This window comes from Gambusia affinis, linkage group LG12, assembly GCF_019740435.1.
Source record: "Gambusia affinis linkage group LG12, SWU_Gaff_1.0, whole genome shotgun sequence".
NCBI lineage: Eukaryota > Metazoa > Chordata > Actinopteri > Cyprinodontiformes > Poeciliidae > Gambusia > Gambusia affinis.
This window is the reverse complement of record NC_057879.1, coordinates 24,363,331-24,389,077: the sequence shown is the minus strand read 5'-3', so window position 1 is coordinate 24,389,077 and position 25,747 is coordinate 24,363,331. Positions and strand designations below refer to the sequence as shown.

Sequence of the window (25,747 nt, the reverse complement as noted above, 5' to 3'; positions counted from 1 at the left end):
CATAAAACCTTTGACAACTTAAATTGCAGTAACCAGACAGAAAAAGGGACACATTTTCTCATAATTATTTAATCACACATACATTTACATCATGCAGTCAATCCAAAACTGTGATCTCATTAAACTTCCCGTCTCTGTCCATATCATCAGAGCCCTGTTAGACTTGTGCCCCAGTTCTCCAGGAATGATCCAGTACCGCGTCCACTGACCCAAACCCCAACCCCTTGCAAAAAAAACTACTGTCCTTTAAAAATCGATCAACTATTACACAGTAATAAAAAAAGGCTACACTTTTGTTTTAATTTAGAATCAATGCAAAAACGTAATTTCGACAAACACCATAAGTGATCTCTGCAACCCATTTCATATCCAGTTTTTGGTGGAAGATCATAAGATAAACATTTTTTAAGGTTAACAATTCAGAAGTTTTATCTACAATGCAAAAACACAATATCTTACCAAGTGTTTTTGGTCTAGTTCCTAGTGCAAATATTTTAATACACTTGAAATAAGAAAAAAAACAACTTATAAGCAACTTTTTAGCAAGATATTGCAGCTTGTTTTAAGTCAATAATACCTTTAAATTGCTGAAAATATACTAGTTTCATTGGCAGATTATTTCACTTTTAATACATTTTTCATTTGTTATAAATGAAATAATCTGCCAATGGAATTAGTACTTTTTTGTTGATATTAAGAAATAATTTACTTACAACAAGCTCCTGTATCCTGGTGAAGTTACTTTTGAATTAATTTTGAGTCATTCCAAGTGTCCTAAAATATTTGAATTAGAAACTAGACCAAAAATATTTAACATTTTGTGTTTTTGCAGTGTAGTCCAGATTATCACAGATGTCTAGATATTCCTCTCTGCACCTCTTGAAACACAATGACAGCCATTTATTCTCTTCACAAGGCTTTGGAAACTTCTTTACACCTCCAAGCTAAAACAGCCGCATAATGGAGTGCTTTTTAATTTTTTTTTTATTTGTTTTCTTCTCAGAATAGAGCGAAGAAAACCTGACTTTCCTGTCTCAACGTGACACCATCCTCCCTTTGGAGCTGGATTTGCTTCAATGCTCTCACTTTTTCCTCTCAATTCAGGATTCTTTCAACTGTTTTCATAATTAAACGACAGAAAAGGAGCCTTTTTTTTCTTCGTCTCAGCATTAAAAACAGCTGTTTCAGGTTTCTAGTGATGAAAGAAGCCTTCAGCGAGAAACAAAAAGAGGAGTGGCAGGAGCAAACTGACCGGCATACAGTGTATCTTACAGTATATTGCACTTAGGCAAGGTGTTAGTGTTCTCATGCTGGGGTTCAGCTTTCTCGCCAATGCACTGGGGCTTTAAAGGATTAACACACACACACACAAAAAAAAAAAAACAAACGTGGTGGAAACTAAAATAAAAAATATACAACAAATACAACACTAAAAAAAAAAAATCCTACACCCGCTGGTTAGTTTCAGTTAAATAAACCCTTTTTTTTTTACCGATGTGACGACATAAGATTAATGTGCAATTTGTGTTTTTCCTTCCTTTGACCCCGCTTTTCCTGACTGGCTGATCAGCAGCGAGGATCCGATCCATCAACTCATTTCCCAAACGTATCGATCAAACATCTATACCATCTATTGAACAATAACAGCACATAAAACCCAGCATAAAACAGGTCTTACATCTACAAAAAACGAAGAAAAAGTAGGGAAGAAGATGATTGAAGAAGCGAGGCACCCCTGTAGAGAAATTATTTTTTTAGCTCCTGGACGACGACGATTGTGTCAATTTCTGTCTAATCGGCTGCAGTTTGTGTGCTGAGATACATAAATAGAGTCTATTAACAGCGACAATATCCACTTATATTAGTTAAAAACATTACATTTAGCAACTTTGTGTAGGCTAAAAGGGTGGAAGTTTGCTGTGTTAACCAGATCATTCTTATTTTCCCACTTCATCCCTCATTTGCATTTTTCATATCCTTCCAACGAAGCCACCAACAAGTATAGTTTTAACTTAACTTAATGATAAAAACAAATGGCCTCCACAGGTATTTAGTTAAATACATCTACAGTACAACTGTTGCACGGCTTTCCTTTTCATTATTATTATAGTTTTTATTTTTAAATCCTTCTTTTTTAAATTTTTTTTAAGCCGTTTCCTTGCAGTTTTCTCTCCGGGGAAACGTGTGCAGTAGTGCCGATTTTACATCTGTACAAGCACAGAAACAGTAGTGTTCGACACCTTCTACTCGACACAAAATAAGTTTAATTTCCTCCTTTATGAAGCATGTAAAATCTATACAGAGAAAACTGTGGTTAACGCAGAAGTCGTAATAAAATGTACAGAAGTTAGCCTATAAGGTCGAGCTATTTTCTTCATTTTTTTTGGTCTTTTTTTTTTTTTTTTTTTTTTTAGGAGTTTGTTTTCTTGCTACCGTTTACATTCAGCTTGGCACAGTGCAGAACTACTCGCACGAAGACGACGGGTGACGACAGACTGTGCAAAACAAAAACGAAACCGAAGCTAAACATTCGAGATCGTGCACGGTTTCGCTCGCCAAAAAACCCTCAAAAAAAAAAAACAAACAGAAAAGGCTGCACTCGAGACTCCGTTTGGTTTGCTGAATAAGAATATTATCCTGCTTCTTGTAAATTAAAATTGCTGTTTCTTTTCATTTATTTAAATTATTATATGGCATAAGAGAAAGAGAGATATTCATTTTGAGAACTGGAGGAGTGAGGGGTGAGTGGAAGTGTTTAGGGAGCTGTACAGGCCGGGAATATTTATATATATATATATATATATTTATAAATCCAAAACTCCTTCATGGCTCTGCAGCGGCGCCAGTTTGCTGTAATGGAATGACAGGTTGTCGGGTGGGTGGGCAGGTGGGTGACGTTGCTCTTCTTCTGTGGTGTCATTCTTCTGCGGCTCTTCAGCTGTGGAGTATAACAAAACAAGATGGCGTCCATAAAACATCACACTTAAGCAGTGAAAAACAATCAAGCTGCTGGTTATTTCAGCTTGAAAGAAGCACTGCTGAACTTTTTACTCATTTTGTTACAACCAAAATATTCAATGCATCTTATCTGGTATTTATGTGATAAACCAACAAAAAGAAGTTTCAGTATGCAACTTTCAGAAAATGTTTTTTTAGTATTTGCTAGACCAGTCACCATGTTGTGAAAGTATGTTTTAAGACAAATATTCTGTGAAATCTTTTCCACCTCATCTCTGAGGTGCTGCTGCCATCTGAAGACCAAAACAAAATCACAGCCAGGAGGCGGGTCTTAATGCTGTCAATCAATCTCCTGAATGCATCGGTTGTTATGCTAACTAGCATTAGCATTCATGACAGGCTCTGTTGATGGGAAAAAGTATCAGAGAGGAAGAAAGTGAGAGATAGGATGAGAAGTGCACATGGGGATGATTAACAGCACTTAGACCCGCCTCCTGGCTCGGATTGGTTGTTTCTAGCACTGGGAAAAGAAAGGGGAGCATTATTCTTTTCACAGATTATCTGCCTCATACTACACTGTCATGACATGGTGACGGTTTCAACAAATATGTAAAAATATATACTTTTTATAAAAGTTAAATACTGCAGCGGTAAGTGTGGGAATTCATGTGTAAGAACAGCAAACAATGTCTTCTGCACTCACTTCTTGTCAGGCTTGCTGCCTCCTCCCCTGATGGCCACCGGCTGGCTGTTCTGGTAGAAGCCGCCTGCACTGCGGTTGATGTTGGGGTGGGTTGGAGATGCAACTGGTGGCTGTCCGGGCCGGATGGGTTTGGCTAGTGAAGTGGTAAACAAGAACAGACTTGTCTTTTATTACAGCTCCAGAAAACATGAATAGACGCGCTTCCCAGCTCGTCCGCCTACTAACCGATCTGGGCCGAGTGTCCCCTCCGGGCCATGTTCTTGGCCCGGACGGCTTCCTTGATGCGGTCCACCTCCTGCTGGTAGCGCTTGCGATCGCGTGCGGCGTTCTCCTTTGCCTCCTTCAGTGCAGATTCCAAAGCCTTGACCCGTTCAGCCGTAGCGCGAAGACGTTTTTCCAGTTTTGGAAGCTCACAGCGCAGGTCTGCATTATCACGAACCAGCTGGGGAAACAAATTCAGTTCGTCAGAAAAGAAAAGGACAACAGGAAAAAAAAATCAGGCTGGTAAATAAAGCTAACTGAGCAGTGGCTACTGTGGCAACCAAGACGGTAGAAGCGTTTAAAAATGGTGAGTCCTACCTGTTTGTGAACCTTGGTGAGTTGCTCAAGATTGTTCTCAAGAAAGGAGATTTTCTGTTTTTGTGCCGCGCTGCCTCCTGTGTCATCAGAGTCCATCTCCGCACTCTGAAAAGATAAATAAAATACCAGTTACAGACACAAATAAATGAAAATCAGCGGGTGCAGGGGTGAAACGATTAATCGGATTAATAAATCGATTATTTCGATAATCATCAACTTATTTAATAATTGATTAATTGTTAACTATACAAAATAACTAAAGTAAAAAACATGCTGGAGGAACAACACACTCAGAGGAATAATAAAGCCAATAGTACATAAATACATACATATGTTAAATTTAAGATAAAAAATTCATTTGTCTGTAAATATGTTCTACCCAGAACTCAAGTGTCATTTTTAGGTTCACCTGCATCAAATACTGTAAAAAAAAAAAAAAAAACATACTAAGCACCTTTTGCTGTCCAATTGTTAATAGACTAACTGAAAAAAATAATCAACATCGCACACTGAAGTATTTGTAGCTGCAGAAGCATCCCACAAATGATCGTACGTTCACTAAAGAAACGCTGTTATTGTATTTCAAGCAATAAAATCTTTATTTCAATGGATTTTTTTAGGGACTAAATTAAGTTTACTTGCATTTTTTTAATACGTTTCTAATCCTGCATAAAAAATTAGCAGAATGTGCCAATTATTTGGATCCAATCAATAAACAGTTGCAGCCCGAAATAAATCAGTATCACATAAACATATACGAGATAAAAAATAATCACCTTCTTCACTCTGGTGGCCAAATCCTGAACAAAGAGTTTCCTGAGGTTGTGGAGAGTCTGCAGCTCTTTTGCCTGCAACAGAAAAAGATCAAATGAGGTAAAAACGCAAAACAAGTAGAAGTAATGCAACCTAACTCATTACTGAACGCACCACTGTCTCCTCGAGCCCCTTCAGGTCCTGTCTGGCCTGCTCCCGTCTGTCCTGCATCACCCTGAATAACAGGAAGCGAATCAAACGGTAACCACGTGTCAAACATCAGCAGTCACATGCAGAACAGCAGTCAAACTGATGAATCTGCACCATGCTGGGCTTTTTGTACGTGTGTGAAACATACGTGAGCTCGTGCAGCTTGCGGCTCTTCTCCTGGTCAGTGGACTTCAGCTTCTCGTGCTCCACTTTGAGCCTCTCCTGCTCCAGCATGATCTTCTGGTTCAAGCTGGGGGGAAACAAAACGGAGTTACGATTAAAATATCATCTCAACTCAATTATTATGAGTAAATCTAAAGTTTAGAACTCCTTTTATATTCATTTGATTAAACAGCACTAACAGACACAAACTACAGTATGGTTGGAACTTTAACGCGTTAATTCTGATTAATTTATTTCAGATTTAAAGGCGATCTACTATTTTTCCTTGAACATGTTAGAATAGATCTGTGGGTTAAACAAAACATGTTCATTACAGTTTTTTCACAAAATCTTTCTTAGACAATGAGATTGTTGTCTGCTCAGTTTCAGTTGTTTTAGGGCGCCTTGTCAATTTAAATCCAAATAAGTTGCAGCTGGCCACGCCCCCCCAACTCAACATTTACACTCACATATGAAAATGGCAGCAAACAGATACGTAATTATACAAGTGCACATCTTTGAAAAGCATTACCAGAGCCTCCTACACAACCAACAAGAATGCAGCAAGTGGTTTCTAGATAGTGATTCAACAACAAAACATTTGTCTTTTTCAGCAGCCACCGTACAGCGCATACAGCTGACCAAACATGCTGGATCTCTGCTGGGGTTGCCAGGTAACAATGCAATGACCATCAAATGTGACACCAAAAAACATTAACATCATAAAAGGCTTGGTGTTTTTTGTTTTTTTGTAAACACACTTGGGCTGTTTTAGATTTTTAGTTCAGACTAGGGCTGAAACAATTCCTCGAATTATTGGAGTACCTCAATTATTAAAATTCCTCAAGGAAAATGTACCTGCCTCGAAGCTTTGTTATTTTATGTTTTATTATTTAACGCTCCGTATTCCGCGGAGCTCTGACTTCTGTCTCTGAGTTGTTGACGAAAGCTAAGTGTTAGCAGCATAACGTCCAATTTTCAAGTTCGGCCCGTGGGGATTTTATTGATTGATGATAATGCCCGGGTTTTTATCGTTTTTCGGGGACCAATATGCATCCTTAAACTGACTGGCGCGATGCCTGGAGTACGGCAGCCTTTCTCCTCTGGGAGGTGCTGGTTCAGAGCGAACGCTGTGGGAGTATTTATTCAGGTGAGTTGATAGACTGAACTTGGCGGGCTGCTGAGTAGTTAATGGTTACAGTGTAAGTGTAACTTTACGGACGAACCACACAAATTTCATATCATCCCGGTCTCAACAAACGGAAATCATTGTGGCGGTGCATGGCTTGTAGATGAGTTTCTGAGTGAGATTTACCAATATTTTGATTTATAAATTTTTTATCTGATTACTCGATTAATCATAAGAATAATCAACAGATTACTCAATTACTAAAATATTCATTTACAACAGCCCTAGTTCAGACCCAAATGGAACTAAAAAAACATGAAAACGTGAATTGTGCATAATCGGTCTTCTTTAATGTTTCCGCTTTGTTGAGCTTATATGTCCATTTATTCAATAATTTAGCAGCAAAAAAGGTTATTGGATTGAAAATGTTGCTTATTTTGTCAACATATAGTTTTCAATTAATTACGATTCATTACAGAGCCTGAAATTCATTTTATTAAAAAGTTATAAGACGTCTTACTCCTGCAGCTCGGTGATGAGTTTCTCCTTGTTGTCCAGCTCATCTCTCAGGCTGCTGATCTGTTTCTGGTGGGCTTCACGGTGGGAGTGGATCTGCTTCTCCACCGCTTCCTGAATATAAACATAAATATAACTTTAGACGTTTTAGAGGCAGATTTAACTTTAGTTCCCATAAAGCTGTGATTTAACTGACACTTACCTTAACTTCATTAGCAGTCTGGATCTCATTTTCCTTCTCCATTGCATGAACTTTCTCTGTAAAAGAAAAGATTCCCATTGGTTAAAAAAGGTCAACATATTGAAATAATCAAATGCAGTGAGACAGACAGTTTTAATCGACCTTTTTAATTGTTTTATAATCAAAAAGAATTCCCAAGTACCTAATAATATTCTAAATAAAAAATAAAAAAACAGGTGGGTTGTTTCCATAACTCTACTACAACTCTGGGTACCAGGTTCTTAATTCTAGGTCATAGCAAATTTAACGCCAACTGTAGTTACATTTTCACTAACCCATGATGGATGTAAAAAAAAAGCTAGTTGGCTAGCTAGCTGGCAAGGTTATGTTAGCAGACAATGATAACCTGAATCATCTCAAGTCACAGAACACAATGAAGATGTCTTAGTAACTTGGTACCATCATCTCTCCTTTTAAAACGTTAATGAAATGTTGTCCTTCATCTCTGAATAAATAAATAAACAGCATACGCAGTGCAACTCAAACGTATGAGATCAACCTTTTCACAGATCATCTGTCTCATATTACACTATTACAACAGTTTTAACAAATATCTAAAATTCTTTTAAAAAGTTACATAGAGCATTTTTAAGACATTTTAAGGCCTTAATTGATAAATAGATAAATGTAAGAGTTTTGAAGGATGCTCTTACACGCTGACTCGATAATAAAGAGCCATACCCTGAGCGCTGAGCTTCACAAGCTCCTCATTGAGCGAGTCGACGTTCTCCTCTAGCTGCCTCTTCTTCTGCTCCACATTCTGAAGATACTCAGTCAGGGACTTGATTTTAGCCTCATGCTGTGGACAGACAACATCCCTCATGGTTAAAACAAAGACAACCATCAAGAACATTCAGAAACAGAGGTATTTGTACCTCCATATAGATGCTTTTAAAGTTTTTAATACCTGCGAGATGCGCAGCTGACAGGCGGCCAGTTCTTTCTCGTTCTCGTCCATCTTCTTGTTGCTGTCAGACTGGATACCCTCCAGCTGCTTGCAGCGCTTCACCATCGTCTTCACCTCTGACTTCAGCTTGCTGATGTAGAGACGAGCCACTGTGAACTCCTCATCTATCAGGCCGCTGCCGCCCTCGTGTTGCTACGAAATCGCCCCAAGAATCAAAAAGGATGAGATTAACTTAAGTGGATGGGAGAAAAAGTCAAACATGAGAGAAAAAAAATGCAGAAACAGTCCTGGTACCTTGATGTCATTGCTGCCCACAGCTATTCCAATTTCAGCCAAATCCTTGAGCAGAGATGACATCATCTCAGTCACTCTCTTCTTCTGGTGATTGGACATTTCCTTCAGCTTCTGGAGCTCAGAGTCCAGAGAGGACAAGGTGGACTGCAAGCCAACAAGAACAAGAGATTATAAAACATTGAAACATTATTCATTACACTGCAAAACTACAAAATCTTACCAAGTATTTGTGCTCTAGTTTCTAAATATCTTTCTACACTTGAATAAAGACAAAACTAATTTACAACTAAATTTTCAGCAATAAAATACTGACAAAAAGGTACTAGTTCCCCTGGCAGATTATTTCACTTATAACAAAGGAAAAATGTGTTGCTACAAGTGAAATGATCTGCCAATGAAACTAGTAAATGTTCATCAATATTAATGAATTACTGACTTAAAACAAGCTATTGTATATTGCAGAAAAGTTACCTATAAGTTAGTTTTGTCTTATTTCAAGTGCACAAAGATATTTGCAGTAGAAACTAGATAAAAACACCTGGTAAGGTTTTGTGTTTTTGCAGTGTATTTATGACTGACACATAGTGAAATAATCTGGCCCACCCAGAGTTAAAGCTTAACCTTTCAACAGTTTCTCGTGACAATAAAAGACCAAGTCACCTGACTGTTGAAATACTCAGCTATGTTTAATGAACTTATTACTTCCTGTTACTTTAATGTTAGACTGAGACGTGTTGTATCTACAAAAGATATGTTTTTCTTTTCTTTGTTATTTGCACATAAACATTTTGACTATTTTGTATCTATATGGATGGTTGATTGCTGCTTAGTTGCTTATGGAATTGCAAACTGACTAAGATTTACTTGTTCCAACTACTTCTTTTCATTCAAAACTTTTATTATGCTCAATTTTAAACTGTGAATAAATTAAATAAATGAAGCATCTAGCTCTGCTACTGTAAGGTATCTGTGAGTAAAAACAACTAATTTGAAGGGACTTTTTCTGTGCCATCCTTACAGATTTTTGGCTGAGCTCCTCACTGATGGACTCGAACTCCTTGGTCTTGTCCTCCACCTCCTGGCTCTTCTGGTCGTAGTTGACAGCCAGCTCCTCCAGGGCCTGCAGCACCTCCTTCACCTCCTCCTTGGACGCCTCGTTCTCCGTCTGAAGGCGGTTCAGCTCCGCCTGCAGGTTTTCGTGATCCCTCCGGGAGGAAGCCAGCAGCTGAACAACATGGATCATTAGGTTTTAAACTTCTCAGTAAGAGAGAAATAATAAAACATTTTTACTGTTCTTATAGGTCAGAAATATTAAATGAATCCATTTTAGCTCAGTTTAATTCACTGACTTGTTGTCTGCAACCCCCAGCATCTGTTAAACTACATTGATCATTTCGTCCTTCCCATCTGCTGGACCTCCAGATCTCACCTCCTCCTGGTCGAGCATCTGCTGCTTCAGCTTCTCCACCAGCTGGCTCTGCTGGTTGATCTCTTCATCCTGAATATTAAGAAGATAAAAAAAAAATAAAAAATCAAATTTAAATTACAAGACTGATGTAACAACAACAACAAAGCAAACCAGTTGGTTTGCTTTGTTGTTGCTGGTTTCGTTTGTGGCAAACCAGTTTGGTTGCCACAATTGTTGGCAATTGTTTTTCATATCTGAAGCCAAAAAAATAACAACTCAGCTGAATAAGGAGAAGGAAGGAGAGGGGGAAAAACATGCGGCAAATGTCGATCAGGTCCAGGAATCGAACTTGCGACGGCCACGTCGAGGCCTCAAGGCCTCCAAATGTGGATCATGCTATCCCTTACGCCACCACAGCACACCCCGAGTTTGACATTTTTAAGAATATTAACATAAATAACACAAACAAAGCTTTTCTTCTTCATCATCAACTCTATTCTTTTTCTCCTTTTCCAGCAGCCATTGTACAGTAGTAAAAACAGCTGACCAAACATGCTGGAATTCCGTTTGGGTTGCTAGGTGATGTCGCTGAGCCCGGCTGAGGTTGCTAGGTAACGGCAGTGCCTGTGAATGCATCTTAATCAGGAGGTGTTTGACACGGCTCACTTTCTAGATGCCAAAAAACATTAACTTATTGCTTACTGCCAAAAAATGGCTGGGTGGTTTTTTTAAGTGCTTGGGCTGTTTTTAGAAGAAGTACAGATCCAAATGTAAGAGCAAAAAATTTAGATTTTACATAACCGATCCTTTCAAGCAACCCAGAAACACTTGACTGATACCTGAAGCATATATGTAAGAGTCTAAGAATAAACTCTATCTCTAAAGGGAACATAAGAGCCTGAAAAACACCAAAATTTGCAGCTGAATCCCAATTATGTTAATACTTGCTTTCATTGAACCACTAAACCAAATGTTGATTCCTGTGGTTTTTGCAGCAGAGCTCCACACTTCTTTAAGACTTAAATGAAAACCTAAAACTATATTCATCTACTTTACAGACTGCTGCAGTTTGCTCTGCCTCACCTTATCGTCCAGCTGTTTGTAAAGCTTCGTCAGCTCCGCCTCACACTTGTCCTTTTCTACGTCGGTGAGACGAACGCCGGGCACGTTGGGCGTAGAGGCCTGCTTTTCATTGATGATGTTGTCCAGAGCCAGCACCTCAGCGTTCGCCTTCTCTTTGTCGAACTGCTCCTCCACGGGAACGCTCTCTCCTGGTGTTGAGTAAAGAAAACAAACAAAAAAACACAATGAGGTCTGCGGAGAGGCGGTTTAGGCCAGAACCAGTGACCCGGAGCGGGTTCTGCCTCACCGTTTCTCCAGCGGTTGAGCTCGTTCTCCAGCCAGGTGATGGTGTTCCTCAGAGTTTTGTTCTTCTCCTTCTCCCTCTCGTATTTCTGCTTCCACTGCTCTGCCGTCAGCTCGATGTTCACCGTCACTGTGTTCTTAATAGTCTTCGCTCTGGATATTTGAAAAAAATAAATAAATAAGAAAAAAATAAAAACCAGGAAACTGGACGGAATGTAATCGGCAAAGTGGCACCCCAAAGCAAGCGCCTACTATTTCAGTTCGAGAGCAAAATTTCACACTATACTGTAATAATGCAAGTTCTTAATTAGTAATCCTTATCTTTCGGTTTCCCTGGGGTTATAAATGATGGAACAAAAAGGATAATTCATCCAGGAAAAAACACAATGTCTTACTTTACTTTTACTTTTCTAGTCCAACTACTACAACAGTGAATGCATTTTAAGTTTGCTAATCTATTCGGACTGGTACAGTGATTCTAACAGTGGTTACATTTACACAACAGGCAAAAACCAACCAAATTCGATTATGGATGATTGAGAGATTGTGCAAAGAGGAATGAAGAAAGATCCCTCTTTTTATATGGTCCAACCTTGTGAAAAATTAAAGAGCTGTTTTACTGCTAAGAGAGCTGAACAAAGCAATAACAGCAGGGCTGTCAGTTAATTATTCCCTCAACTGGCATTCCTACAAACTGAATTCCAAACTATACTCAAATTAAAGTTGAATTGCTGTTTTTCAGTGTAGGATCACAAGAAAGTAACAAAATAAAAAATAAAAAAGACTAATTTATTTTTTAGATGTTTTTGAAGCTGTAATTCACAATACAGAAAAATGATATAGAGTCAGATCACAGCTTCAGTTACTGCAGATAGAAACTAATAATCAAAATCTGGGTGTAGTGATGGACCTTCAGAGACACACAAAGACAATTACAAAATCAGCCTTCCATCACCTGAAAAACATTTCCAGGACACTACAAATGTGGAGCAAACTTCCAGAAAACTGCAAACCAGCTGAAACATTGAGTTCCTGTAAATTGAGGCTAAAACCCCACATGTTTATTTGGACTCATAATTGAAATTGATCAACATATCTAATGTGTATTTGTCAATTGTCACATGTATTATGCATTTAACGTGCAGAGCACTTTGAACAATTCATGAAATGTGACATTCAAATAATCTTGATTTCCAAACAAATTAAGAAACCCAACATTCAGCCACTCTTTACTTTCTGTGCCAAAAAGTAAAGCTGTTCAGTCTGCTCTTCTGGGTTACCTTTGTCCAAACATAAGGGTAGATTTGGTTTCAGCCTCGTTATAGGAGGAAGGTGAGCAGCAGATCACTATGGTGGTTCGACAGTTACCACCCAGAGAGTCCTGCAGGATACGGGTCATCTTGCTGTCTCTGTAAGGGATGTAGGCCTGAAAACACACACAGAAGATTGGATTGTTACAGAGCTGAATGACTAATTCATACTATTTATACATTATAAATAACAAAAACCAAAGTTAGAAAAGAGAACAAAAACTCAAACACAGCTGGCATTTCCTGAACTGAGATGTTCCAGTCTGAAACACTGAGCTTTAACAGGTTGTGTTCCTGTTCTCACAACTACCTGGTCGAAACCAAATCACCTGATATATGATTATTTTGAGTAAAAACAGCCAAGCTGCAGCAGGCTGCCATCATTCCTTACAACACATTCTGCTCAGCGGGGAAGGAGACATCTCCGGACAATAGCTAATTTGTTTCAGAGTGTCATAAATATCTCAGCAGCTGTCCGCCGCAGGTTGTTTACAGAGCAAACGAGCCGCAGAACAAACCTACACTTGATCAAAGTGAAAAGGGTGAAATGAGAAAGAAAAGCTTGAGCAAGGCGTTGCTAGGAGGAGAGTTTTTATCTGTGCAAAGTTATTTCTGCGACACAAAGGACCTGTAGATGTCTTAAAATGGAAATTCAGCACAGAAAACATGTTTGTTTTCATCACTGAAGCTCAAGCTCCAGGCTGTGCACCTGGCAAACGGTCTGTGCTCCTGTTCTTTCCGCTCTTATAAGTAGCAACGTCTCATATTAAGACGCTTAACATGCGATTTAAATAAAAGCCATCTAAATAAAAATCACTGCCTCAGGGTGGAAGAGATTCAGTACTTAGAATAATTACCTCAAAACATGTTCACTCAATTATGGAGTAACAGTTTGTATTAATTTTACTGAACAAATTGCGTTTTCCAGGAAGCTTTTTACCCATTAACGTTAGTACAGATTTTCTTTCAGATTATCTTATCCAATGTTGAAGACGTTCTGGACATTTGAGTATTAAAAACCACAATTACCCTCCATTATCTGCATGTTCAACAAATCATAAAGCGGCAGACTGCTGAGGTAGCTTTCCAGTGCAGCATTATCCTCCACCAGCAAAATATTCTTTAAAACCAAGTTTGTACATTCTTGATTCATTTATCTTGCTTGTAAATGTCAATTATTGGGAATCTGCAATGTTTCATGTGTTTGACTGAACAAATACAAACTGAATAGATGGATCAAAGACCGGACGGATGAATAGAAGACTGGAGAGATGGATGTATAAATCAAAAACTGGAAGGATGACGGCTATATGGAGAGATGGATTAAAGATGGGGTGGATGGAATCTGGAAATTTAAATATTTTTTCCTGAGTTATCCTGACTTTTCCAGGCTCTGTGGTAAATTAAAACAAAACAAAGCAACTCACCGTTCCTTCAGCCAACGCAGAGATGACGTTTCCCAGAGATGACAGAGACTTGTTGATGTTCTTGGCTTCATCAAGCACGGCTCCCTCTGCACCGGTTTTACTAACCTGCAGACCACCGAAAAATAACAAAACCACATAAAAAACCCAAAGCACAGAAGTGGCTCTGCAAACATAATCACAAACTCAAGCAATGCAGCCAGAGTGCAACAAATATGGCTGATTATCTCAGACGTTTCTGTTACCTTTTCACTACCAGCCAGATCCACCAGGTAGAGTTTCCCACTGAGCTTCTGCTCCGTCTGAGTGTTCTCCTGCTTAACGTTTATTAGGAAGATGCTGTGACTCCTGGAGCTGTGCTCGTTCATGTCTAAGGAGCAAAAACGGGTTTGGTCAGAAGGTCATCTGCAATAAAACCAAATAAGCCTGAAAATAAATAGTTTGAGTTGATGCAAAGAGCAGGATGGCTTCTTACTTGTGACTGCTACATGTCTGTTAGATTTGCCTTCATCAATTGTGTCCATGACTTCCTCTGGGCTGCACACGAACCTCTCAGTGCAGCCCTTTAAAAAACGAAAACAGGAAATAAAAGAAGTTGATTCAGCTCCCCTAGCTGCTTTTACCAAATGTTTCACAGGAAAGCAGGTCTCACCTTGACGTAAGGTACTCTGTTTTTATCTTCATGCACTGATAAATTGGTCTTCGACACTGGAAAGAAAGTAAAAACAGTTGTTTTATAACACAAATAAAGGTTATTTGAAGTCAAACAAACAATTTTAAGTGCATTAGTGCATTTCTCTTTGATTGTCCTAAATATCTGCACACCATTTATGACTCTCTGACCTTTTCCTAGAATGCTTGTTCTTATATAAAAGCTAAAAAAAACAACTGAACTCCACCGAATACGAAACTACCAAACATTTTCCACACCCTGTTTTCAGTCAGAGCCACATCCAGACACTTTTAAACAGCCCACCTGTTGTAGACGTGGAATACTAACAATTAAAATTAAGTGCATTTATTGCTCAAACAGTCTGCCTCCAAGTGATTATAACTATTCACTCTGTTCCAATGTTTTTGGGCTGTTGGCACTTTTCTCTGCCACATCTGCTGCCACAGTTTGGAATAATTAAGGAAGGGTGAGAGATTCACCTACCATCCAAAAGGTCTCGGATTTTGTCTAAGTAGATTTCAAAATATGAAACCTGCAAACAAAGAAAGATCCACATTATTTAGTTATTCAGCAGAAAATAAACAACAATTGTTTATTGTTAATAAAGCATTTGCATCTTGTAAAAAATGTACTTAATCAAGATCTGAGTTGAAGTGTTGTTTTTTTTTATTTAAATTTTTATTTCAAATACAGTAACGTTTGGATACTAATAAACTTTTACATTACAACCATTAACTATGATGCATTTTAACAAGAGTGGAAGGAAAGAAAACCTGGATTGCCTTTCATTTTAAATGAAAAACTGATTGGATGGTGTGTATTTATATTAATACAACAGCATAGTAGGGCCTTTGGAGAAAAAGAAAAAGTGTTAATGTCCACCAAAAAACAAAATGTTTTATTTAATCTCTGATTTTCCAGAAAAATAAAAATATTTCCAAGCTCCAAAATCTAAATATTAGCGAAAAAAAGAATTTTTGCATTAATCTAATTTTCTAGAAAAAAAAAACATGGAAATTTTCTGAGCTCAAAGTTGAAAATTTTCAAATTTTGGACATTTTCAATTTTTTCTAGTCTGAACAGTTTTCTCACATCATTGCCCTGCATTTATCCTATCCACACAGCATGATGCTGCCACATGTAATGCAAATTTTGTGCTACACACAAGGTTTTGCATGTTGATCATAAAGTTACATTTTGGTCTCCTTTTGGCAAACTGCAATTAAATGTTATTTTCTGTTTGTCGAACGCATAAAATCCCAATGAAATACTTTAATGTTTGTGTTTGGAATGTCAGAAAAATTTTGAATATTTTGTCAAGACACTATTTGTTACACTATGAGCGGCAAGACAAAAAAACTGAAGTGAATATAAAAAATAAACTGAGGAACACAGGAAACATGATGCAGCAGAACAAAACTGCATGTCATCTCTTAAAATGAAAAACTAAACCATGAAGAAAAGGTACATCATTACAAAACTTTACTTCTATTTCCATTGGGGATCTCTTAAAATGTGTCATCTAAATCACATCCTTACTTTAATATGAAACTCCAGGTTTTCATCCATGGAATATATGTAGTTGAAGATATCCTGTACTATCCTGGGGATGATGCCCATTGAGTCTGTGTCATGGAGATTCCCCTAAAAACAGAAAGCAAAGACTATTTAAAGACAAGAATCTTAAATATGATGACCTGAAAGTATTAAGTTACTTTTTACCTCCATGGTGTGTGTTTTCCCAGATGACGTCTGTCCATAAGCAAAAATTGTCCCATTGTATCCCTCAAGAACATCTATTAGAAGAACAGACAAAAATAAAACGGTGAAACAACGATTCAATTTGCTTTGGCTTCAGATGAAGCTATAAATCTCACCTTTTACAATCTTTTGGGCACAAGCGTTGTAGACTTGTTCTTGTGTTGTATTTGACTGAAACACTCTGTCAAACATGTAGGGTTTACCCTGAAATAAAGAGGAAAATACCATGAGCAACGATTTATCTGATCTGTCCTCTTGTTGACTCAAAGACTATCGTTTGGATTTAATTATTGCAGATGTTCTTATTTGTATTTCTTATTCTTTTATATTTCTGTTGCTGATGTCACCATGAGGAACATCTTACTTGAATTGGAAGTTGTGTTACAAGTGTTGCATAATAGTTATTTAAAAATAAAAAAATAACTTATTTTTACCAGTTATTGATTAAAGTGACAATAAGCCAGTCGCAGTAAGCAATTAACCATATATAAACTTGATCAAATCCATTCTAATGATTAATATTTTTTGAAAGACAATTTTGCTTAGCAACTCCATAATCCATTTTATTTATGGTTTTGGATTTTATTTATTGTTTTTGGTTGCTGTATTTTGTCTTGGATGTTGAAAATGTCTTCCAGTTCCAGTGTTCAGTACAAAATTAAAGTTTATTAGTATTTGAGAGGAAAAACATCAATTAATATATAAAAATGTTACTTCAAAATGGTATCAAAACAACAATATTATCATTTATCACAATAATTTCTGGGATAATTAACCATCCAGAAATGTGTTAATGTGACGGGCCCAAGCAAGACTCAATAAAAAGGTACAGAATATTTTTAAAAATTATGTGCGAAGCCACATTTTTTTTGAGTTTTTTTCCTTCTTTTCTCAAAACAAAGGAAGTGAGTAAAAGGACATTTTTACAACATGGGTGTAAAAAGATGAGCATTTATTTAAGGTAACCAACCACGAAGCTCTCAGCTCTGTTCAGGACATTGAACACTTCACATCTACTTGCCAACTTGGCTCAGAACGCTCATGATGCTTCAGTGTTTTTACAAAAATGGTAGAAATGTCACACACCTGCTTTAGCTGTGTGGACAAAGACAAAACTTTTAATCTGTTTTTTGAAAGAAAGCGTTTGTGATTCATCGATCAATTATCTAGTGACTGAAAACAGCCAATTTTGCATAGGATGGAAAAAAACTCCATACTTTTCTTCTTTAAATGTATGAAAACTAAAACAAAAAAATACTTTTTGTATTTGACAACACATTAAAGCAGGATGATTTTCAATTAGGGGAGAGCACTATTTTGATATCATTATCACTCCTGTGATAGTGGTAAAAATGACAGTAACAACCATTTATTACTATTTTAGCAAACTGTATGGTCCTGGCTGAATGGTAAATAAATCATAAACATACAAATCCTACTTTTGAAAACCATATCCATGTCTAATGCGCTTCTTCAGGACACCAGCCTCTTAAAGTGTGATTTTCATGACTAAACTGCACACAATATTTATGCATTTATTCATGCTCTTAAAGAAATTGTGATAAAATAGTCAAGATAATCCCAACATTGTGGACAGTTTTGTTTTTTAAATATAATTAAAATTACATTATAACAATAAATCAAAACAATCTTATAAGTAATGTATCACAATAAATGATAAACAATGCAGTAAATGAACACCCATATTTTTGATCCATGTTTTTCAGTGTGTGTGTTTAACATAAACTTGACAAATATTTGTTGAATTCTTCTGGGACATAACTCAGCTAACTATACCAAAGCTTAAACTATACCACAACTTATATAAAAATGTCTTTTGATAATAAATATTTAAAATATTTCTGGCAAAGTTGGGTACAGTAGAGAAATGGGGAGTAGATTGTTTTACCTCAGCTAATCTCTGTCAGTGTTGTGATACAAGAAGTTGTTGTAAGTGATAAAGCTTTGACATTAATGATTATTTTAAACCTAAATCCTGCAAAAGGACCTAAAACCCAAAACCAGCTCATAAGCTTTAAGCAGCAGTTTAGGAGACAGTCTATTGGATCGAGCACAGTGTAGCTGATGCTGGCAACCTGTGAGCCAATCAAAACTTTGAGGCACAATTCCAGCGAGAAAGCGATCAATGCAGCTGCAATTAAGATGGAACACGAAGGGCAATGAATCTGTTGTTACAAGCAACTCTGAGGTTTGTCTTGTTTAGGGGATTCACATTTCCAGTTGACTCATCTCATCTCTGGCTGTGAAGAGGTGTGGCTGTCGGAGTCATGGAGGACAACTTGGAAAAGTATCCAAATAAACCTGTCACGACAAATTCTGCTTGATAATAAATTATCTCAGAAGTCATTGTAATAAATGATAATCTGGTGGTTTTGAGACCATTTTTAAGTAATATAAATGTAAAAATAATAATTTGAGAACACATTCTCAAAGATCAATCAACTTTAAATTCACTGGAACTGGAATACATTTTAAATATCCAAAATAAATAAAATAAATTTTTTAGTCTCTGTAAACAAAGGTGTGCTTGGTTGAGACCAAAACACCAAACTGAAAACTTTTGTCATCCAGCTTTTGGTAGAAAGAGATAAAAGAGAAAAACAAGAAATCATACAAATGGAAATTATTTAATTTACCATGCGGTTAATTTATTGCTTATTGTGACAGAGATACATCCAAGTGTCGGCCAATATAAGTGATTTTTTTTAAATATTGCTATCAGTCCATTAAATAAAACCGGGCCGATATGAAGAATCTGTATTTATTTATATCTTGTTTATGTCCATTTCTGGTTGTTTTTTTTTCCCAAAAAGGTGTTAAACTGTAGTAAAATGTATATATTTAATAGCGGTAAATATCATTATCCACCATAGCAGCAATATTAATATCTGATATCAATATCAAAAAATATGAGGTTATATTGTTGCGCTGTAGAAATTACATTTCAGCCCATGCCTTCTGTACAGGTAGCCATAAAAAAAAACAGAGTCACACTGAAGTTGTCACTTATTGTTGCTTACAGGTTTGGGGATAATTACACACTCCTAATTTAAGCTAAAAGAAAAGAAGACGTCATTGTATTTTTTTTTAAGTATATAGCCTAGCAGGATTTTGAAACAGCAGTAATTCCCTCCAGAGATCTACATCCTGGTCATTAACCGCAGCAGGCGGCTGATATCCAAACTGACTAAAGGTTGGGAGCAAACAATGGGAGGTTTAACGTCCTCACTGTCGCTGCAGCTATTAGCCTCGTTACTTACACTTCTCACTAATTGGGTTACTGTTTTAAATTGCAATTACACTATAATGTATTGTTGGAGTGACAAGAGCTTGATCACCCTCTTTCTCTTCCTTCACCCTGTCCTCATCGCACAGTCTAATGTTGTCCTCTAAATCAATTGAAATCACTCAATTTGTTTTCAGGTAAAATCTTTGCTTCTTGCATAACAGAAATCTAATTAGGCCATCCTGCAGTACACAAGGTTATCTGCCATGCTCTAAAAATAGCTCATTTCTGTTTGATAGGACTTCCCTGGGTTCCTGAATGGAAACCAGGAAAATGACAGCAAACCCTAGGATAATAATCTGATATTTAGCCTACAAATGAATGGAGAAGCAGCAGCACCAGTATGAATAATTCAAAAACATGTTTGCCTTTAGCAGCAAATCAAGCTTGTAACTCCACCACCAGTACAACCTCGCCTGAAAATTTCCTCTTCCTACCTGTCAGGCAAAAAAGTAGCAGAATGTTGTAATGAGATTCTTTTAAATAAAGGTTTGTAGCAGAAATATTCACTCAGATACAAGTGATATCAATGTTGTAACGGCAAAACCTCAAGTAGGGGCTAGGTGATAAATACATTTAACAATTAATCAAATTTTTGGTGAACCCAAATCTGAATTTGTGTTCATCAAAGTCAACCCACACAAGGCCGCCATCTTGTTTCACAAACATGTTTTACAGTTTTTATTTATTTTGAACTCACAACAACTCTAGGAGGGGATGTTAAGGAAAGGCTACATTTATTATATTTAATTCCACGAATAAAGTCATGTTATTACAGGATTACAGTCGTAGAATTATGAGAATAAAGTTTAATAGAATAGAACTTCCTGTAGATGTATATATATGTATATAAAGCCACACCAATTTGATAATATCTGTATCGGTGCAGATATTGACAATAATTCTAGTTCAAGTATCAGTTGACTTGTGAAGCTATTGGAGTGTTCAAGTGTGCTTTACTGGCACAGAGTTATTAAATATATTTGTAATTCTTTACATTTATGTCTGTGTTAAAAAAACGTTTCAAGTCAACTCAACTCTGTTTTTCTGTATCGGTATAAAATCTCAGATATTTTTATCAGAAGTGAAAAAGGGAACAGGTGCATCACTTATGAAACATAAAAAATTTAAATGGGGAATGTTGAGCATCTTGTAAAGTTACACTTTATTTGTTTTACAGATAAGCTAATACTTCAAATTTAAACACTTCAGAATCAAATTGTTTTTAAAGAATTGAGCAACTACTGTGTCTATTTCAAAGAAAGAACAACAAACTGAGCTGGTCACGTCAAATTTTTATGACAATCAAAGCTTTTTTCTCATTAAAACAACTTTTTCCTGTAATTATAAGATATTCTTCTGGTATAATTGCATATTTATTCTGTTAATATTATATTTATATTCTTGCAATAAAAAACATTCTCGTAGCTTTTCCCTGATGCAACTCACAGAAGTAAATAAAAATTAACTTTTTATGAATATTTTTTATCTGTAGAAATGTTTTGTTTTTTTAAAATAACAAATTAAAATTGGAAATTGAATCTTCTGAATAAACTGATTTAATTTTTAAGCCTTATTTCCCAGCCATAACCTCAGGTTTCTAAAAATGAACCAAAAATAAAAGCAAAATGACTCTAGAGCATCAGCAAAACAAAGTACATCACCATAATAATAATTTCCCTCCACACCCCGAGAGATTGCCCAGTGCCTGGCCAGCAGCCTACCCTGATTGGTCCAACAGCTGGTAACCAGGAGAGAAAACAAGGAGATTACCCAGGAGGCAATGCTGCTGCTACCTATGAGTGCTGTACTCGCCAAAGCAGATGCACCATCAGAGGCAACAGGCTGCTGCTTTGCAACACATGCGTTTCCACCAACGTGCACTGCTGTTCCAGCAGCATGACTGGCACTCTGAGCTGGGCAGGGCTGCACCACGCCTTAGGGGCTCTGAGAGCCAAAGGCCTGCAGCCAGAGTCGGCACGGCTGCTCAGGAAGTGGCTGCAGTTACAACAGTCGCCTTTGTTTGGCATGAAACAAATGAATAACTCTGTTGTGCTCAACATTTAACACCTTAAGTTTAAATAAAAAGAGGAATGGGATGAATATCTGATCAGCCCAAAAGAAAAGATTCTAAGGCTTTGTACTCTCTGTTAATATGAGATTATATGAGTTTGCATGACTTAGCATATTGCAGTCAAAGTCCACAAGGCAATTCTAATATTTAACCATGTTTATATGGCATGATATATGCACACTTTTAGACAACTAAAAGGTTGAGGGGAAACAAACTAATTATATTAAAAAAGGTTCATTTCATATTGTTTATCAATTAACCTGATTTATCTTTTTTAATCATAAGATTTAGGATTTATTATCTAAATAAATTTCAATTAATGACTTGAAACCATCATCTAGATTTTTACCAATTTCTCCACCATTTGTTTCATAAGACGGTCAATAAATATCAGTAAAATAGAAAATATGATTAAACACAGTTAGTGTGTGCAGCTTAGTGACATCACTTTTTAAATAACTGGCATCCTGGAGAAGTCAATTTTAAATAGGAATGTTTTTCAAAAGCAGTTACCTGATCTATTATAATTTTTATTATCGCAATAGTCCCATAAAATATTGTGACAAATTTCTAAGTCCATATCACCCAAACCTAGCAGTGTGTGGTTTTTATTTGTTTTTTTATTTATTGTTTTGGCTTCATGTGTTTTATTTTGGATTTTTAAAATATCTTTCAGTTCCAGCATGGTGGTGTGTTCTGTTTACATTATTAGGTCATTATCAACAATTTACCTGAAACAGTCTCAAACAACAATGTTATTGTTTTTGCAATAATTTCTCGGACAATTTATCATCCAGAAAAATGTGTCATCGTGACAGGCGTAATCTGGACTGATGCATGCCAAAGTAAATTTGTGTAAACTAGGATTTTTATATTCTTCTGTGCAGGCCAATGAAAATAAAACTTCCTCTTTACATGAAAGCTTTTTATCCTGACCAAGCTTGATAAGGGTTTGTATCACCAGGGAGCGAATGACAGCAGTGACAGCACACGGCTGATTGAGTCCCAACCACAAAACTTATAAAAAGTCAACACTCTCAAAGTAAAACCAGAAATGTTAGCACACTGAATCTCAACCATCATCATCATCATCAATTTCAATGAGAGCAAAAAATGCAACTGGATTTCTTGGGCATTATGTGACCTCGATCATAAAGCAAAGGAAAAGATCATTGCAATGATAAAAAGGACATACTGAGGTGGATCAACCCCAATCAATACTTTCATTATGAAATGCATGAATAATATGACAATGTCATGTTTCCTAATTTCACGCAGCACTTAATATGTTGTTGCATGAACTCTATGAATAAAAGCCTGTTTAAATTAAACGTGAATTGAATGGGTTTTCTTATCTTTGATGAAAACGTGCTTTATCATATTCTATAAGAATTGAATAGGTGGCAGATTTCAGAGAGCAAGGGGCTTTTTCTCAGGTTTTGTCCATTAGCCAGAATCGCTGTCTGCTTTAAGACCGGACCTAAGACTTTCCTTATTGATTAAGTTTATAGTTTGAGTGGCTCGGTTTGTTCTGTGCTATCTCTGTAGCTGTGCTTCTAAAGGTTCTGGCCTTTTTACTGTCTACTCTCAGTTTATGAATAACCTGCAAGTATTGCTGCCTATAATTTATGTGGTCTGTTTTCCTTTCCTAAAGGAAAAAACCCCAGAGCGAATGCTTCTGTCCTCACAAACCACTGAATATTTAACTGAAAATGTTGGTTTCTTTTGAAATCCATTTTAAAGATTAATTTAAAAAACTTCAGCTGAATTTTGACTGAGTGGCAAAGATGAACTATTGATCAGAATCAGCCAGTTTCCAATACTCTTCAAGTTAAATATTGGTTGTTTTAAATTTGTGGGCCGATTTTGGATCAAAACTGCAAACTCCCACCATTTTTAGTGAGTAAGACACTTCGGTCAAATAACCTTTGGAATATTTTCCTTTTACATGTTATTGTCAGTGGTAGTTCTCAACCATATTTACCAAAGTTACTAGGGTGGGGCCAGGGCTTTTCATGAAAATAGGGCAATATTTCATTTGTTTAATATATTAAGTGAGCCACAGAGCCAGAGCCAAAGAAAACTGAAATCAGATCTCAATACAGCTGAAACTAAAGTGCACCATCTTAATTTCTAATTCACTGTTAAAATAAAACTGTGAAGGTAAGGAATGAAATTGGTCCAAGGGAGCAATTAGCATTGGTTTCTGTGCCAGGCATATCATCATAAGAAATTGATTTAGTATCATCTATCCAGTACTTCATAGTTATAATCCTTAGAGGTGGAAAGAATACCAAAAAAATGATTAAAAAACAAGGCATGTCAGAAGATCAGACATGGTGCCAGTTGGGAAAAACAAGAGGAATATCTATGGTAGTAAATGTAATTGGATAGAATTGAACTATGTTATAATTTTGCCTATTCTAAATGTAAAAGGTTGGTGAAATCTGACAAAACTGAACATCACTGGCAATGAATTGTTACTGTACAGTGACGCATGTTGAGAATTAGCTCTTTAAATACATTAAATTAGATCAACACTACATCTAATTACCAAGATAATTACTATATCTCCAAAGCTGTACTCTTATCTCTAATGACAACACACTTCTTTGTGATAGCCAGACCTCCTTTACGACATGGTATATAGGAGGGTCCGCTACGTGTCCAGTTGGCCAGATAGCTCATGTTAGCTTTAATTAAGCTACAGCATTAAAACTAGCCTGCTAGCATGGGCCAGTTAATCTGCAATGAAGAAGCTAGCCTAGCCTGTTAGCTAACTGTTTGCTAGCCATCACCATATCAAAGCTGGTTTACCCTTCATACTGACGCAAATGGTTCATAACCGTCAGCTTTATAGTTACGGGTGCACAGAAACGAAATATATTATATCTTGATAAATAATCCACATACTAATTTGGTGGACTGGCATTATTAATAATTTAGCCCGTGGCTTTGTTGAATGACAGCTCAGCGCTGCTAGCTGGAGCTAACAAGCTAAGGTGCTAACCGCGGTAGCTACAGGACAATCGGAAATGGCGAGATGTGTCAGAGCGTTCTGTCAAGTAACCGCCTGCGGGGACTCAGGATAAAACAACTCACCCCGATAACGACAGTATCTTCCCCTTGAAATTTGGGAATGTATCTGTCGCCTCTGGTAACCTCGGAGCTGTTCAGGGGCCTGAAACGGCACATCACTTTGATGGTGCACTCCGCCGGGTCGGCCATCTTCCACGGTTTACGAATGGAAATTCACCAATACGAAAACTAAATAAGAGCCTGGATCCCAGGGGCGGCCGGTGGCGGAGAGTCGGGAGGCCGAACCCCTCTGTCCTAAATCTCGGGTTCTGGAAAGAGCAGTGGTAATTCGGGCATTCAACAGAGAAAAGTCCTTGCTTTCCTCTCAGTCACTTCCCCCTCCGGTTAGGAAGCCATGATACCGGTGGATGAGCGGCTGTCCGCCTCGCCCCTCCTGCTCTGGATCACAATGACATCATCCCGAAGGGCGCTCCCCTCAACAAAAACACAAAACAGCCTTAAAGCTATGGTAGCAATTTCTGACCAGACTTTTTGCACCATAACACTACCCTCTACTCTGTTATTTATTTATTTATAGATAGATAGATAGATAGATAGATAGATAGATAGATAGATAGATAGATAGATAGATAGATAGATAGATAGATAGATAGATAGATAGATAGATAGATAGATAGATAGATAGATAGATAGATAGATAGATGGATGGATGGATGGATGGATGGATGGATGGATGGATGGATGGATGGATGGATGGATGGATGGATGGATGGATGGATGGATGGATGGATGGATGGATGGATGGATGGACGGATGGACGGACAGATAGACAGAAAGAAAGAAATCCTTCTGCACCGAGGACAACTGGATGAAACAACACAAAAACCTCTGAAGAAGACATAAGTGTAATTTTCTTCTTCGCAAAATGTAATCA

General features: G+C 37.1%; 1 protein-coding gene across 1 annotated transcript; it reads right to left on the bottom strand.

Moving 5' to 3' along the window:
* Window positions 1-53: 53 nt before the first annotated feature.
* On the bottom strand, window positions 54-25,281 carry LOC122841285 (kinesin-1 heavy chain). Its single transcript, XM_044134464.1, has 26 exons — window positions 24,877-25,281; window positions 16,510-16,597; window positions 16,355-16,428; window positions 16,172-16,276; window positions 15,116-15,164; window positions 14,612-14,667; window positions 14,435-14,522; window positions 14,205-14,329; window positions 13,963-14,067; window positions 12,506-12,651; window positions 11,230-11,378; window positions 10,944-11,131; window positions 9,882-9,950; window positions 9,471-9,677; window positions 8,453-8,596; window positions 8,159-8,350; window positions 7,933-8,050; window positions 7,213-7,268; window positions 7,015-7,124; window positions 5,352-5,453; window positions 5,168-5,228; window positions 5,017-5,088; window positions 4,241-4,345; window positions 3,887-4,103; window positions 3,662-3,794; window positions 54-2,938 (listed from the first exon to the last, which is right to left on the bottom strand). The coding sequence occupies exons 1-26, from the start codon at window positions 25,000-25,002 to the stop codon at window positions 2,935-2,937; spliced, it is 2,889 nt and encodes a 962-aa protein (XP_043990399.1). The 5' UTR covers window positions 25,003-25,281; the 3' UTR covers window positions 54-2,934.
* Window positions 25,282-25,747: the final 466 nt, after the last annotated feature.

Excerpts from the sequence above, each read along its gene's own strand:
- LOC122841285 (XM_044134464.1), bottom strand. The coding sequence starts at position 25,002 with ATGGCCGACCCGGCGGAGTGCACCATCAAAGTGATGTGCCGTTTCAGG. Across the intron at positions 16,429-16,509 it reads TGCCCAAAAGATTGTAAAAG|ATGTTCTTGAGGGATACAAT; the intron begins GTGAGATTTATA and ends TTCTTCTAATAG. Across the intron at positions 9,678-9,881 it reads AGATGCTCGACCAGGAGGAG|CTGCTGGCTTCCTCCCGGAG; the intron begins GTGAGATCTGGA and ends CATGTTGTTCAG.